The sequence below is a fragment of the Orcinus orca genome, chromosome 16 (genome assembly GCF_937001465.1).
Source record: "Orcinus orca chromosome 16, mOrcOrc1.1, whole genome shotgun sequence".
NCBI lineage: Eukaryota > Metazoa > Chordata > Mammalia > Artiodactyla > Delphinidae > Orcinus > Orcinus orca.
In genome coordinates, this window is record NC_064574.1 from 81,464,871 (window position 1) to 81,480,822 (window position 15,952).

The 15,952-nt window shown below is 48.0% G+C and overlaps 1 protein-coding gene across 5 annotated transcripts; it reads left to right on the forward strand.

Annotated features, from left to right (window-relative positions):
* Positions 1 to 40: 40 nt before the first annotated feature.
* Positions 41 to 9,805, forward strand: ZNF3 (zinc finger protein 3). 5 transcript variants are annotated; one of them, XR_007472156.1, is made up of 7 exons: positions 41 to 278; positions 1,417 to 1,545; positions 4,320 to 4,456; positions 5,372 to 5,463; positions 5,754 to 5,880; positions 6,703 to 6,814; positions 7,594 to 7,731. XR_007472156.1 is itself a non-coding variant. In XM_033426563.2 (7 exons), the coding sequence occupies exons 4-7, from the start codon at positions 4,402 to 4,404 to the stop codon at positions 8,661 to 8,663; spliced, it is 1,344 nt and encodes a 447-aa protein (XP_033282454.1). In that variant the 5' UTR covers positions 41 to 278; positions 804 to 949; positions 1,417 to 1,545; positions 4,320 to 4,401; the 3' UTR covers positions 8,664 to 9,805. The 5 variants fall into 5 exon arrangements, 4 of the variants coding, with proteins under 4 accessions (XP_033282454.1, XP_033282455.1, XP_033282457.1 ...); XM_033426563.2 differs by lacking the exon at positions 6,703 to 6,814 and adding an exon at positions 804 to 949 and having other exon boundaries at positions 7,594 to 9,805; XM_033426564.2 differs by lacking the exon at positions 6,703 to 6,814 and adding an exon at positions 839 to 949 and having other exon boundaries at positions 7,594 to 9,805.
* The last annotated feature ends 6,147 nt before the right edge of the window (positions 9,806 to 15,952 follow it).

Sequence of the window (15,952 nt, forward strand, 5' to 3'; positions counted from 1 at the left end):
GGCGGTGCGGCAGGCCTGGAGTGGCGCGTCGGTGCTGGGGCCCTGCGCCCAATCAGCAAACCACCGAGAGGCGAAGACCTTCCATTTTCCTAGAAGGAACAAGTGGATGTTGGGGGACCGGGGGAGGTGGTGGTGGTGGTGGTGAATAGGACCGACCCGGAAGCGAAACGGAGGGAACTTCCGTTCTTTGTTCTGTCCCCGGTGTGTGGGTCTGTGACAGGGTCCGACGGGGCCTGGTCGGTGTCCGGCCCCCCAAATCTCCCGTCCCTGCCCCCAGGGTGAGTCCGGCCGCCCCCGGGGCTCGCGGTGGGACGGAGGCAGTGGTCGCCGGGGAAGGGGTGGTGTCCGTGCCGCTGCGGCCCGCGGGGTCCCCAGGCCCTCCCGGAGCAGGGTGCCGGGAGGCTCTGGTCCTGACTCCGCTTCCCCAGGGACCCCGCCCCCCAGCGGGCCCTGCGTCGCGGGAGGAAAGGGGCTGCGGTTATGGTTCTGTGACAGCGCCCAACTCGAGTACTTTAAAGTTTTGGTACGGCTGGATAGGCGTTCCTCTCTTTAAAACAGCTGATGACAACGACCCTAACTTGGTCTTTCCTCGAGACGCTTTCATTTGATGTTAACACAGTTACAGTTATCCGCGCCCGCGGCACGAGAGAGGGTCGATTTTTTACTGGGCTGGGTCTGAGGACCAGAGAATGAGTTCAGCGAAGTGTGCGCAGTTAAAACTCTTCAGATTCCAGAATAATCCCCTTGGCGCCCAGTAAATCGAGTCTTTTTCGTAGAGTGGTACAACTGTGTCCCATTTCCAGTTGTAATAGATCCCTGATTTGATTCGCTTTTCAAGTGGGACTGAACACCGACCGGTGTTTCCATTCTGAAGGGCATGTGTAAACTCCAGGAGAGGATAAGCAGGATGCTGAACCTGAAGTCTGTGGGATAATTAGAGGAACTGAAGGTATTTATCCCCAAGAAGAGAAGTTTGTGGAGTGGGCATCATTTGGTTTCAGGTGTTTGGTGGAGAATTTTGTGGAAGGAGAAGATCCTATCATTGAACGTCCATAGGGCACTAAGCCTCTGAGAGGTGAAGGTCCAAGGGGCAGGTTTTTAGTTTACCATACGAAGACCTCTCTAATGGCTAAGCTGTGCAGCAATGGGACAGACTCCCTGCTGAAGCAGCTGAGAGTGTCTAGCAAGTTGGCTGCCAGAACCTTAGGAACTTGAGGTGTTTCTTGCCCTGGGTGGGAGGTTGACCTGGAGAACCTTGACTTCTGTTTCAGCTCTAAGGGTTCAACACAAATACCAGTTGTGGTCTTAATCAGTATTTATTAGCATATGTCCCCTCTCTTTTCCTCTTATCTCTAAATATCTAGATTAGAAGTGAAGTTTACATAAACATTTAAAATGCCTTTTTTTTTCCCTTAGTCCTACAGCATTGGCATCAACTAAAGTCAGAATTCCCAAGAACTTGAACAGAGGCTGCCAAGTTCCCAGTAACTGCTACTCTGGCCGTTTAGAGACCAACTCTAGAGAAGGAAGGAAAGAATCCAGGAGGTAAAGCTTTCCATGACTTGTTCTCACTGCCAGGTCATCTTTCCCAGTCCCCAGGCGCACTCCAGAGAGTGGGGTTGGCAGTGGAGCAGGGGAAGGGCCCTGCCAGGACCTGAAGCTCTGGGGGCACAATGGAGGTTTTTCTTTCTATGAGAAACATTGTTTACTGATCCAGACACCGGGGACTTGTTCTCAACAATATCCGTTTGAGTTCCAGCTTTGGTTAACCCAGCTGGGAGGAGGGAGTGTTGCTTTCTTCTCCAGAGTCAGAGCCTCTTACTTTCCCTTCTTTTCTAAAGGAGAGTTTAGACTGAGAGCGGATTTGTTGGGGGTGCCTGCTTATAACCAATCCTGGAGATTGTAAAGTTCGTTGACAGAAAAAGATGGCTGGCTCTGAGAAAGAGTTGAAGGGCCCCAGCCAAGAGGGTGATGGTGGCAAGAGGGTGTGTCACCTTGATTGTCAGTGGGTCTCGCTTATGCCTGATTCATTGCTTTTCACTGTGTAATGGCACTGGTGATGGGCCTTCTACATCCCCTTGCTGCCCAAAGACTAGAGTTCTCTGAACTCTGGGTGACTTAGGTCCCCTCCCCTTTTTATGCCTTAATGTGAATACAATAGTCTGTAATGATGAAGCAAATACCTTTTGCATTGCTGATTTTCTAACTCCTTCCAGTAGTGCTTTGCACTGTTAATTGGCACTCACCAAATGTTTGTTACACGAGCAAATGAACAAAGAGGGAGGCAGACAAAATCCAGGGGTTTTCCCTGTTCTTGCCTCAGTGTAAAGATGTGCTGGCAGCTGCGGCACCTATTCTCCATCTGTTGATTCTTGCCACAGCGTTCAGTTGTGAAAAACAAACTTGTACTTGAGATCCAAACCTTAGTCTAGGTACTAATGTTACATCTTATTCCCTGGAGCAACAGAGAACAGCAACTGGGGAGTGGGGACCTTAGTAGGGACAAAAATGGAGTAATAAATAATCTTATGCTTTTTAAAAAGCATTGGTTCTTGCTTCAGGGACTTACATTCTGATCCAAGGAAATCTCTTATGAGAGAAGGGAGATAAAAAAGAAGGTTGGCTGCTACCTTCTTGGGGAGAGGAAACACAGCAACTGGGACTAGTCTCTCTCAGAACCTGGCGAATATATACACCCACCCCTGTGATGAGACGACACAAGGACCACAAAAAGGGACTAAATCCTTCAATAACATCCCACCTTTGACTGAGACTGGAAGCAGAAAACTTATCTTTTTTGTTTGTTTGTTTGTTTGGCCGCACCACACAGCTTGTGGGGTATCAGTTCCCTGACCAAGGATTGAACCCAGGCCACAGCAGTGAAACCGTCGAATCCTAACCACTAGATTGCCAGGGAGTTCCTGAATTTATCTTAATTTAATAGATCTGAGCTATTTGCCCTGGTTCTGTGGGACAGGTATTGTTTCCTCAGGGTTTTTAAATTAAGACAGAACTTACGGAAACTCCCCCATGGTCTCTGTTATTTGGGTGCTTTTTCATGGCCCCTCTTCCTCTAAGGATAGCATCTACATTTAATATAACAGCTAGAAACTTACCACAGTAAATTTCTTTTTCTTCTACTAATTCTAACATTTATGAGGGTTTTTAAAAAAAATCTGTATAGGGCTTCCCTGGTGGCACAGTGGTTAAGAACCCGCCTGCCAATTCAGGGGACATGGGTTCGAGCCCTGGTCCGGGAAGATCCCACATGCCGTGGAGCAACTAAGCCCGTGCGCCACAACTACTGAGCCTGCGCTCTAGGGTCTGCGAGCCACAACTGCTGAGCCCGCGCACCACAACTACTGAAGCCCGTGCGCCTACAGCCCATGCTCCGCAATAAGAGAAGCCGCCGCAATGAGAAGCCCGTACACCGCAATGAAGAGTAGCCCCTGCGCGCCTCCACTAGAGAAAAGCCCGCCTGCAGCAACAAAGACCCAGTGCAGCCAAAAATAAAATAAAAAATCTGTATACATTAGCATTATCCATTATTCCAAGTATTCTTAAAAGTTGATATAACTTACATTTTGCAGTCTGTGTGTAACACTCTTTTTCACTTTAATATTTTTCATTTGAGTAGTTGCTTCATATTTCATTCTGCTAATGGCATCATTTGGCACCCATGTTCCCCATTTTTTGTTGTTAGAAATATCACTCAGTGTTAGGGGGGGAGCCTAAAGTGGGATGTGGCCCAGGAACTTTGGCCTTTGACCTAAAAGACTAATCCCAGTTGCTGCATTTCCTCTTTGCTGTTCTGGTACTAACTGAAATGCTAGTTCCCCTCTGTATTCAAGAGGGTTTTTAAAAATTATCTTTGGGACTTGCTTGGTGGCGCAGTGGTTAGGAATCCGCCTGCCAATGCAGGGGACATGGGTTCGAGCCCTGGTCCAGGAAGATCCCACGTGCTGCAGAGCAACTAAGCCCGTGGACCACAACTACTGAGCCTGTGCTCTAGAGCCCACCGAGCCACAACTACTGAGCCCACGTGCTGCAACTACTGAGCCCATGTGCTGCAACTACTTGAGCCCGTGTGCTGCAACTTCTTAAGCCCGCACACCTAGAGCCTGTGCTCCACAATAAGAGAAGCCACCTCAATGAGAAGCCCGCACACATCAACAAAGAGTAGCCCCGCTTGCCACAACTAGAGAAAGCCCACGCGCAGCAACGAAGACCCAATGCAGCCAAAAATAAATAAAATTTAAAATATGTGTGTATATATATATATAAAATTATCTTTGAACCTTGAACTTTTCCTTCTACAGTGCTTCCTCATTCTCATTCCAAACCTGCTTCTTGCTGACTCTGCAAATAGGAGACCAGAGATCCGAGCTTCAAACCCGACCCATGGAAACTCAGGCTGATCGAGTATCTCAGGAACCTCAGGCCCTGCTTGAGAGTGGTAAGGAATCAGGGTTCCCTCGTCTTTTTATTCAGCCATTCAGCAATCACCTGTTGAAATCCCTCATTCACCAGGTGCTGGGCTAACTTCTGGAATCCAGACTGGATAGGACATAGTCCTTGCCTTTCACTAGCTCCCCACCTAGTGGGGAAAGGCGGAATGAAGCCATTAGTTAAGTATAGCTTGGAACTTCCCTGGTGGCGCAGTGGATAAGACTCCATGCTCCCAATGCAGGGGGCCCGGGTCGATCCTTGGTCAGGGAACTAGAGTCCGCATGCCACAGCTAAGAAGTCCGCATGCCACAACTAAAGATCCCGCATGCCGCAACAAAGACCTGGCGGAGCCAAAATAAATAATAATAAAGAATTACAGGAAAAGATGTACGATCAAGCACAGATAACAGGAAACATTTGTAGTGTGTAGATTTGATCTGGGGATAGAGAAAAAGAGAACAGTTGTGGGCATTGTGTCTTCAGTCAGGGCTGAGATGAAGCCCGTTTTCCTCTGGTCAAGAATTTTGTCCAGGAGTTTGAGATGTGGAGAATGATGGAAGGGACATGAACAGGATAGCTGTGTTCTGGCCAGGCTTGGGAGGATGGACGAGAATACACGAATCACTAACAGTAGTTCTGGGCAGATGTCATGGAGAGTAGAGTGACTGGAAAGAAAGAAAAGGACCTGGGGCAGACCAGAGAGCCTGGGTCACCAGGGCTTTGGGCGTCTTTCCTCAAGCAGGAAGGCCCACGCTGAGCGTGCTGGCCGTAAGTGTAAGCACCTTCTGTAGCTGCAGAAGGAGTAAACTTAGAAATGTAAGAGGGGGTGGGTCCTTGGTTGTCCCAGGACCTGTGAGTTCTCTGTAGGTCGAGAGGCTCGAGTGCAGATCGACTGACTCATGGACCCTTTAATTGTCCTCAGCTCTTCCTTCCTCAAAAGTTCCTGCATTTTCCGACAAGGACAGTCTGGGGGATGAGATGTTGGCAGCTGCACTGCTAAAGGCCAAGGCCCAGGTAAGCTGTGCTTTTCTTTATCCTTCTTTCCCTTCCCATTTTGCAGAAGTTTTTTGTGTAGCAACATCCCATTCAGTGCCCTGAACCTACGATTCCCTCTATCAGGACTGTGGGCGTTTCCTGCTACACAGTGGAACTTCGCTTTATCTCAGACTCTCTTCTCTCCTCCTCCACTCTGACCTCCTCTCCCACTTCCCAATACGCGTTATTCAGCCCCATTCCGATTAGCTTTTGGCTCTGCCAGTCCCATCCTGCAGCCTGAAATTGCACGGGAGAACATGTTGTTTCAGGAGTTGGTGACCTTTGAGGACGTGGCTGTGTATTTCATCCGGAAGGAGTGGAAGCGTTTGGAGCCTGCTCAGAGGGACCTCTATAGGGATGTGATGCTGGAGAATTACGGGAACGTGTTCTCCCTGGGTAAGGAGTGATGCTTCCTCAGTAAAACTCCCTTGGCATTTCTCTGCCTCCTTGTTTGCTAGTAATAGTTGAGTCACTGAAAATCATTAGCTAAGGACTGACTTAGTCTCAGAAAATTCTAACAATAGTAGCAACTCCCATTTGTACAGTAATTTGCAGTTCATAAAGAGTGTTCATAGGTACTCTCTCATTTAATCCTCACAGTGATGCAGCTGTTGAGGTCGCTGGAATTAGCCTCATTTATAGGCGAGGAAAGAGAGCTCAGAGATCTTATGCTTTGCATACGGTCATATTGCTAGTGACTGGCAGGACTCGAGCCCTGGCCTTTTCATTCTATACTTCTTTTCAAATCTGGCACTTTTTTCCATGTTATTCTTAGGACTTAACATTAACATATAACCCAGAGATTTTCCCAAAAGATTACATATTGGGATCCCTAAACATGTGAGGTACTGCTCAGTGCCCAAGTGAACATTCTGGAACTCTGTCTAGCTCCTCCCCTTCTCTGTCGGACTTCCTTTAGGGATCTGTTGATTTGTGGATGGACCTAGTGTAACTGCTGCTCTTGTAGAAATTTCAACTTGCGTTAGGGAGCAGTTAGCTTCTTAACCTGTCGTCTGTGGACTCTTCATTCCTTTACCCTCGCCTGCTTTCAGTGAGGACATTCTCCTGGGCAAGACCAGGGGGTCTTCCTGACTCCCATTTGAGAACTCCCCATGCATTTCCTCTCTGTCCCCTGCAGATCCTGGGTCTGGGATTGAGCTCTGGGGCCATTTGGTATGAACAGGATAAACCTTGTCCCATGTCTTTCCCTGTGAGCAGGATTCCCATTTCTGAATTTTGACATGATCTCTGGGCTGCAGTGAGAGGAAGAGCCGAGGGTCCTGGGTTTGAAGGGCACTGAGCAGAGAGGTCCTGAGAGGTACCTGTTCAGGTGAGGGAGATAACAGCTCTTTCTGTCCCTAACACTCACTGCCCTGCCTTTACTCTTACAATGTTGACAGACTAAAAATGCTAACAGTCTGGACCCTTTACCCTTGTCCTCTGTGCCTGAAGTTCCCTTCGAAACCCCAGAGCAGTGAAAATAGTGAAGGCAAACCTGGAAACTGTTGACATAGCCTCACATCGTAGCACAGCTTTCTAGGCCTGGGGCCCAGAGATGGACTGACCTCTGTCTCAGGCCTGTTTCCATGGACTTGGCATATAGGTGCCACGACTACAGACCCGAGTGTCCTTTTCTCCTGCGGCTACAGGGCTTCACCCTTGTCGCTTTGTATTCATCACCTTCCCACTTTTCTCCACACCGTCTGTGGTTAGTTTCTTGTACCTGCTCCCCACTTCATCCTCTAACTGTTCTGCAGTCACCATCTCCCAGGTTATCTTCAGTCTCTGACCTCTAGGACTTTGTCACTTCATTAAACCGTATGTCCTGTCTCTTCTGTTTTTGGTTCCCTGCCTCTGCCTGATCCAACTTTCTCTACACTTCCACCTCCACCTCTTTTCTCGATTTTCCTTCCTGCCTTTCTCCTTCCCTGTTTCCTTGGCCTGGTTCTCTTATTCTGCCTTAGCTACGTACAGCCTGGGTAGGCCTCTTTGCACACAGATAAGAGTCATGTGCTTTTAGCCTGTGAACATTATGTGATTATACTGTCTCTGGTTTTGATTCTTCTTCCCACAAAGAACAAGTGACATTTGTGTTTTGCATTGTGCCAGATGGTGAGACCAGAACTGAACATGATCCAGAAATTTCTGAAGATACAGGATCACACGGGGTGCTATTGGGAAGATTCCAAAAGGATATTTCTCAGGGTCTTAAGTTTGAAGAAGCCTATGAACAAGAAGTCAGTCTGAAGAGGCAGCTGGGGAGCTCCTCTGGAGAGAGACTGAATAGGAAGATACAGGATTTTGGTCAAGTGACAGTTGAGGAAAAGCGAACCCCCATGGGAGGGAGAAGTGAGAAATACAGCGATCTGGGGAACAGCTTCACTGTGAGTTCCAACCTTATTTCCCAGCAGAGACTTCCTGTGGGGGACAGACCCCATAAGTGTGATGAATGTAGCAAGAGCTTTAATCGAACTTCAGACCTTATTCAGCATCAGAGAATCCACACCGGGGAGAAACCCTATGAATGTAGTGAGTGTGGGAAGGCCTTCAGCCAGAGCTCACATCTTATTCAGCATCAGAGGATCCACACTGGGGAGAAACCTTATGAATGTAACGACTGTGGGAAGACCTTCAGTTGCAGCTCTGCTCTCATTCTCCACCGGAGGATCCACACTGGAGAGAAACCCTATGAATGTAATGAGTGTGGGAAAACCTTTAGCTGGAGCTCCACCCTCACTCACCACCAGAGAATCCACACTGGAGAGAAACCCTATGCTTGTAACGAGTGTGGGAAGGCCTTCAGCAGGAGCTCCACCCTTATTCATCACCAGAGAATCCACACTGGAGAGAAGCCCTATGAATGTAACGAGTGTGGGAAGGCCTTCAGCCAGAGCTCACACCTCTATCAGCACCAGAGGATCCACACTGGAGAGAAGCCCTATGAATGTATGGAATGTGGAGGGAAGTTTACCTATAGCTCAGGCCTTATTCAGCATCAAAGAATCCACACAGGGGAGAATCCCTATGAATGTAGTGAGTGTGGGAAAGCCTTTAGGTACAGCTCAGCTCTTGTTCGCCACCAGAGAATTCACACTGGAGAGAAGCCTTTGAATGTAATGGGAGTGAGCAAAAGTTCTCTCCGAGTTACTGCTGAATTAAATATCAGAGAGTCTACGTGAAAGAGAGCCACACGCCTGTTTTCCTCACTTCCTCTAAGTTTCAAGAGCTCCTGCCTTACTATATAAGTATGAACAATTTGGGACGTGTCCCTTCCGACTCCATCCTTTCGCCTTAGAGAATGGGGCATATTGGGCAAATCATCCTGGCACAGTGGTTAGCAACCTAGTCAGTTTTCCCAGGAATGGCACCAGCCTTGAAAAATTAGGGTGCAAGCAGCAGATTAAGTGCTGGGAGTAGAGGGAAGCTCTGGGACCAGTCTCCTTCCATTTGGGAAGGGAGTTTGCACTAGACCATTTTTCTCACACCATTTCCAAGGTGGGGATGGAAGCACAATAGGAATAAAATTCCAAGGATTCCTCTAATTGGAATCAGCGTAGTCAGCACAGAAGAAAGTGGAAAGAATGTTCTTGGTCATGTTTTTGCTAGAAAGGGGAAATGGAGGCTGTATTTCAAAGCCACTGCTTCTAATCCAGCTTTAAATTTGGATAAGGAATGTGCTATTTTGTTTCATGACTTCATTAATTATGGGAATCTGGTGCTGAGGGATTTGTTATTTTGTTGGGCATGGGGGAAGACCCCAAGAGAGGTTTTCTGTAGTGACTGTATATCCTTCAGGGCTCTTAGAGCAGCAAGACCAAGTTTCCAAGAGCATTCTGACGATATGGGTGGAGAACTCACTCTTCCCTTTTGTGACAGTGAGTCTAACATGAGGGAAAGGATCAAAAGCATTTAGCACTGGCCTCTGTCTCGTTCCCTCCCCTCTCCTCTCCCTTTTCCTCCTGCCACTCCTGTGATGGAAAGTGATTTAATCTAAACCCCTAACAACTAAGGACACTTTTAGGATCTCGCTCAGCCAGCTTGCCCTGCCCTCTTATACCGATGACCTCTGACATCTGGCCCCAGCAGCCCGACCTCTCCCGACCCCACCTCTGACTTCAACAGCCAAGTGTGAATGCAGAGAGCACAGCCCAGAGGAGGAAGCTCGGGTCTGAGCCTGGCATCAGGGCTCCTTGCTGGCTTAGGATGGAGCTCTCCGAGTTTTCCCAGCGGAAGGGATGACCTTTCATTATATTTTCCAAATCCTGCTCATCCTGTAGCATAAATCAAATGCACTATTAAACAGAATAGTTTTTCAGAAGGACAGATGGAGTGTGTTTTTGTGCAGGGGCCAAATTTATTTCGGTTTAAACAAGAAACATTAGTGACTGTCAATGGAATCTTTAAAAATTAATCTTTAAAACTTGTTACAGACAGCTATTTGTCTTCTAGTCTCAAACCTGTGACCTCTCTCCCTTGACTCTGTCCTTTTCTCTACACACTGCCACAGACTATCTCATTTACACAGCCGCTTACACATTCGTACCCACCTTTAGGATTTCATGTGCTGCATGGTATTCTGTGTTGCACGATACTTAACACCAGCAACCAAAACTAGAAAGGTGTTTCTGAGTATGGGGTTCTTGACAAGAGCATACTTGGATGTTGGGTAACAGTAGGCATATTGAGGGAATTCCCTAGTGGCCCAGTGGTTGGGACTCGGTGCTCTTATTGCCAGGGCCCTGGGTTCCATCCCTGGTCGGGGAGCTAAGATCCCACAAGCGGCATGGCTTGGCCAAAAATCGCCCCCCCAAAAAAAAAACCCAATAGGCATATTGAGATTTCTTGGTTTCGCTCTTGGTGGGAGGCTACAGTCAGGGAGAAGGCTGAGATGAAAGTCTGATGGAAAAGACGAGGAAATGTCTGGAATTCTGACCTCTGAAAAATTTTGGATCATATATTGTGACTGACTAATATGTTTTTAATTTCTTAAAACTACCGTGAAACTCATCATTTTTGGCTCCTCTTTGACACCCGCCACAGACTTGAGATTGACCAAGTGTAGACCATGAAGTATCATAGCAGGGTCACGAGGCTGCTTGTTAGTTATGCAGGTGTCTGAGCCCCAAGTCAGACCTATAAAGTATAATTGCTGAGGGTAGAGCCTAAACATTTACACTGAGAAGGAAGAAATAGTAAGAAAATGGAGGAAATTTCTAACAGAGAAACCTGAGCTAGGCCTTTTAAGACCCGTGTGTAAAGGAGAGGAGGTTCCAGGCAGGACAGTTTGGGGTGGGCCTGAGCCTGGCTGCTCAAGTGCAGGTTCAAGTGTGAAGCTCTGGGAAAGACCCCTGAACAGGTAGAACTGCTGGGTGATGGACAGTCACTGCACAGCAGGGCTCAGCCTTCTGACCACCCCCAACCCCGACCCCTACCCCTGCCCCTAGAAGACTTTGTGACACTCCTCAGAGCATCTCAGGGGGTCCCTGAGACTGAGCAGGGCCATTGTGTGAAAAATATGTTTTTTAAAAAATATCTTTGAAACAGCTACAACATCCGATTCACCTGATTCTCCTGATTGTTCATTCCTTTTTCTCTTAATGATTCCTCTTCTCAGTCCCTAATTGAGCATTCCTTAATGTTCAGTCACTGTATCGGTGGTCTCTTCCTATGCCATTATCCTTGGAACCCATTTATTCCCATGGCTTCGACTGTTAACCTCTATTCAATTAAATTTTAACTCTGCACATGGGGTACTGATCGCTCTCAAGCTCCAGTCTCGGGTCTCTAGCGGACTGCGGGGCATTTACACTTGGGCCTCTTAAAAGTTGCAAATTATTTGCTTCAAACCAAATATGATTTTTCCCCCATATGCTGCCCCAAATTTTCTGTAAACCTCTCAGGGTCTAAACTTCTGAGTTTTCTTTAATTATGCTCATCCTCCTACATCTGACCAGTGTCAAGTCCTGGGCAGGGTCAGTAAGCAAGACGTGGAAAGACAGATTGTTGTCAGAGGGGAAGGTTTCAGAGTTGAGTCATGGAGGCAGTGGGGTTTCCAGTGAAGGTAATAATAGTGGAGACGTGGCATACACTCTTCCTGGCCCTTTCCCAAGTGGTGTTCATATATTAAATCATTTAATCCTCACAACAGCCTGTGTGTGAGGCAGGTGTTAGTATTAACCCCATCTTACAGAAGAGAAAACAATTGAACTTGCCTAGGGCATGGCCCAGACGCCTTGGATGTGAGGTCAGGAGGCCGCTGTGAAGAGCAAACGTCATCCAGGCAATTGCCTTGTCCTGTCAGTTACAATTCTACCATCTCCTTCCTAGTTCCTCCTCTTTGTTTCCTTTGTTGCGAACCCTAGAGTTTGGGTCTTTATGACTTTTCCTCTGGATCACATAAATAATCTCCTAATGGATTAATACCTTTATTTTTTCTCCGGTTAATCTCCCCTAAGCTCTACAACCATCTTGTCACTCCTTTACCAAAAAGTTTCAATGTCTTCTCCCTCCTTAAAGGATAAAATTCAAACTCCTTAGCCATATAGTCCAGGCTTTCCTTGAGCTGGTGTCTACATATCTGTACAGCCTTCTCCTTTACTGCTCTTCACACATCTGAAAACCAGATGTTTGAGAAAACAGAGGTGGGTAGTAGGGCGGTAAAAGATTTTTATTCAGAACTATTATAATAGGGGAAAAGAGGCCCCAGTGTAGAACTGGGCTCAGTTCTGAATACAGCATGGCCACATGGGAATTTATAGCTAAGGAGTAGGGCGGAGGTCAGTGGATAGAAAGCTTCTAAGGGGAAGCTTTAGGGGTAAGAAGGGTTTTGGCTAAACTGACTTAGCAGGATTCTTGCTGAAGAAAGGCCAGGGTGGTCAGACATCACCCTGGGGTGATGGTGCAGGATGAGGTAACTGACTAGATACTGACTGAGGGGGACCAGACGTGAAGGATGCGGAACTCTTGCTAAACTGACTTAGCAGGGTTCTTGCTAGAACTGGATTTTGCAAGGAAGTGCACAGAGGGGCCTAAGAAAAGGTTCGGGAGCCTGAATAAGGTTTGGTCAAGCAAAGAATCTCTGTCACATCATATAGCAAGATGATAACAAGGCCCCGAACACACCCTACATCCTGCCTGTGAGGTTGTTCACGCACGGTGTTCCCACGTCCCGCTCCAGTTCCTTACCTCCAGCCAGCGAAAATCAGAGTCCAAGAGGGCCTGTTTCAAGGCGGCCTCCAACCTCCGCTCAGCGCAGACACTAAACAGTAGTATCCTGGCGGGCGGCTCTCGGGTCTCTGTGGTGTCTTTAGGGATGGGAGGCTTGTTGTTACCCCAGGCAAAAGCAGGTGATTCCACTCTTGAGCTTTCTCACTGCTGGAAATGAAGTTGCGCTGCATGCTGTCTCCCTGTAAGCTTCTGCCTTCCATGGTTAGCTTTGCCTTCTCACCTGTGGAGTGATTCCGAAGGATATTATCAGTCCTGGCAAAAGCAATTTCATTCCTGATGCCCCCGCCCACCCCAAGTCACGCCTGTCCGAGCTCCAACTGAAATAATTTTGAGAGAGGATGTTAAGTTTCCAAGTAGAGGAAAAGCCTGGTTTTACCTGAACCCTGCAGCTGACAGGAATGTGAGCCACGGGGTGGTGGTGGAGAAGAACATCTTAACAAACCATTCCTTTTTAATTAAAAGATTGTTTTTAAAAGCTCCCCAAAGACATTTCCTTTTTTTTTTCATTTTCATAAATTGTTTATAGAGCTTAAGGTGTTTTTCCACTTCAAAAAATAAAAAGAAAGCCCAGTCAGGTACATATTTTTTTTAATTTATTTTTTTACAACCTTGTCTTTATTTTTTTTTAACATCTTTATTGGAGTGTAATTGCTTTACAATGGTGTGCTAATTTCTGCCTTACAACAAAGTGAATCAGCTACACATACACACACATCCCCAGGTACATTATTTAAAATATATCAATAATGAAGAACTGAAGAGTTTTTAAATGAGTCCAAATTCCCATGGACCATTTTCTGCATACGCAGATAAACATGGTCGCCAGAGTGGTTTCTCAGGAATGACAGAGGACTCTTAGTCCCTTCATCCACAGCACAGTTTCCCTTGTGTATCCCCTCCTCTGGTTGCTGAGAGCGTCAACTTCCCAGTCAGCCAAGCCCCAAACCCGGGCCTTGTTCTGGCTGCGCTGCTGCCCACCAACTCCTCACCCTCCACGCCTCTCCCTATCCTGCCTGGCCCATTCCTGGGACTTCTGCATTGGCCTACGCCATCTCTGACTTGTTCCCAGACTTTGGCACCAGCCTTACAGTAGGTCTCTTCGCTCCCAAAGTCCCCTCCAACCATTTGTCCTGCTAAGAGTGAGTCATCGCTCCTAAATGCTAACTGGCTGACAGCCCGTCCAAGCCTTCCAGGGGCCCCTTCTCAGCCCCCAGGTTGAAGTCCAAATTCTTCATCATGACACAGGGCTTTTCACTTCCTGGCCCTGCCTACTTCCCCGTCCCCGCTCCTAGCACCCCTCTCACCCCAGCACCCACCCTCCTGCCCTCCCATACACACTATACTGGAGCGATGCACAACTACAGTGACGGCGGCGCAGACGCTATTTAATGCCCCAGTGCCTTTGCACGTGCTAATGCCCTTCCCTGCCTCGTCCACCTAACAAACTCCTATTCATCTTTGAAAACCTCCTCGTATGTGAGCTTCACCTTGTCCGTGGGGTGTTTCCAGGGCGTGGGGGACGGCACCTTCCGCCCCCACTGAGTACATCATTTCCTTGAGCTGCCTCTGCATCTTGTACACGTGTTCATTATTGTGCTCATCTCCCCCCTCCTCCATCTTTTACTTGTTTGCTCATACCTCTGACTCCCTCACTATGGTGGGGGGTTTTCCTACGTTTTCACACTTTTCTACCATAAATAAGTATGGCGTTCATAATCAGAAAAAAATATACCAAGAAAAAGAGAAAAGTAGTAAGAAGGAACAGCCACGGAGCACTTACTATGTGTCAGGCATTGTTCTAAGCATTTTATCTGGTAACTCATTTAATCCTTGTAGCCATCCTGCGAGGTAGGTACTATTATTGCCCCCATTTTTATTCCCTTTTCTTCAGGAAAGAAGAAAGGAAGGAGAGGAGGGAGAGGAGTTCTCCAGGCACAATAAATGGTGCAGTGAGACTCAGAGGCTTCGGAGCCCAAAGCCCGGCTTGCCCTCCCTCATCACAGTCGCCCCAGACCTCCTCTCACTGATCCTTGAAGCCCTTCGCCAGCAGCTCAGCGAGTGCCATGGGGGACACAGAGGCGAACCACCCATTGTTCTGCACTAAGGAGGCGCCAGCCTAATGAGAGCCAGAGTGAGACCCCAGGAGAGGCCGGTAACCATCATGACAGCTGCCCTTTACTGGCCGCTCACCTACACGCCAGCATGGACCATCTTCAGTACAGTCAGTATTATTGTCACACAGCCATATGTGCTGTTAGTCCTATTAACATCCCCCTTTTTTTTTTTTTTTCGGTACACAGGCCTCTCACTGCTGTGGCCTCTCCCGTTGCGGAGCACAGGCTCCGGACGCGCAGGCTCAGTGGCCATGGCTCATGGGCCCAGCTGCTCTGCGGCATGTGGGATCCTCCCAGACCGGGGCACAAACCCACGTCCCCTGCATCGGCAGGCGGACTCTCAACCACCGCGCCACCAGGGAAGCCCAACACCCCCCTTTTTACAGATGAGAAAACCTAGACACACAGTGCAGTGGAGCAGGGGTTCAAACCCAGGCAGTCTGGCTCCAGAGCTTGGGCTCTTAACTACACCACGGTACTCTCTCTTTACAAATGAAACGGGGGAATCAAAAGAAGCTAGCTTGTGTTCCCCATGGGGAGGGGTGAGGCACATGGTGGTCACGAAAGGCTTCATTGAGGAAACGGCATTAAAGCTGAGTTGAGAACGTGGGTTGGTAAATACAGACAACCATTCCTCTTTTAGTCACCAGGGTGTGACCTCTCCTTCCCTCAAGACTCCAGCATATTCCCCTGGATACCGCCCCAGACTATCTCGACATTACAGTCACCGCCACCTTCATGCCCAGAAATTTCTGTGCTGCGTGTTGTTCTGTGCGGCACGATACTTAAGGCCAGGGGCAGGCAGGCATCGTCTAGACAAGACTGTCCAGAACCATGAAATACCATTGCCACCTCCCCCCACCTGCCCCCATCTGCCTTGTCACAGTGTGGACGCCAGGTGAAAAGTTCCAGTGAAAAGAAAGTTTATGTCATCTCTTCTGCAGGAAGAAGCTGATGCACCATCAGAATCATAAAGAGTAGCAAGTGACAAAAAGGTTGCTTTTAAAGCTACTAACATTACCTGTCATGTACCCCAAACTGAACACAGAATTTCTTAGTAATACTTATCTGCTCTAATTACACATGGAAACACCGAACCCCAGCAGCTGCACGATTTCCTGGGGGTA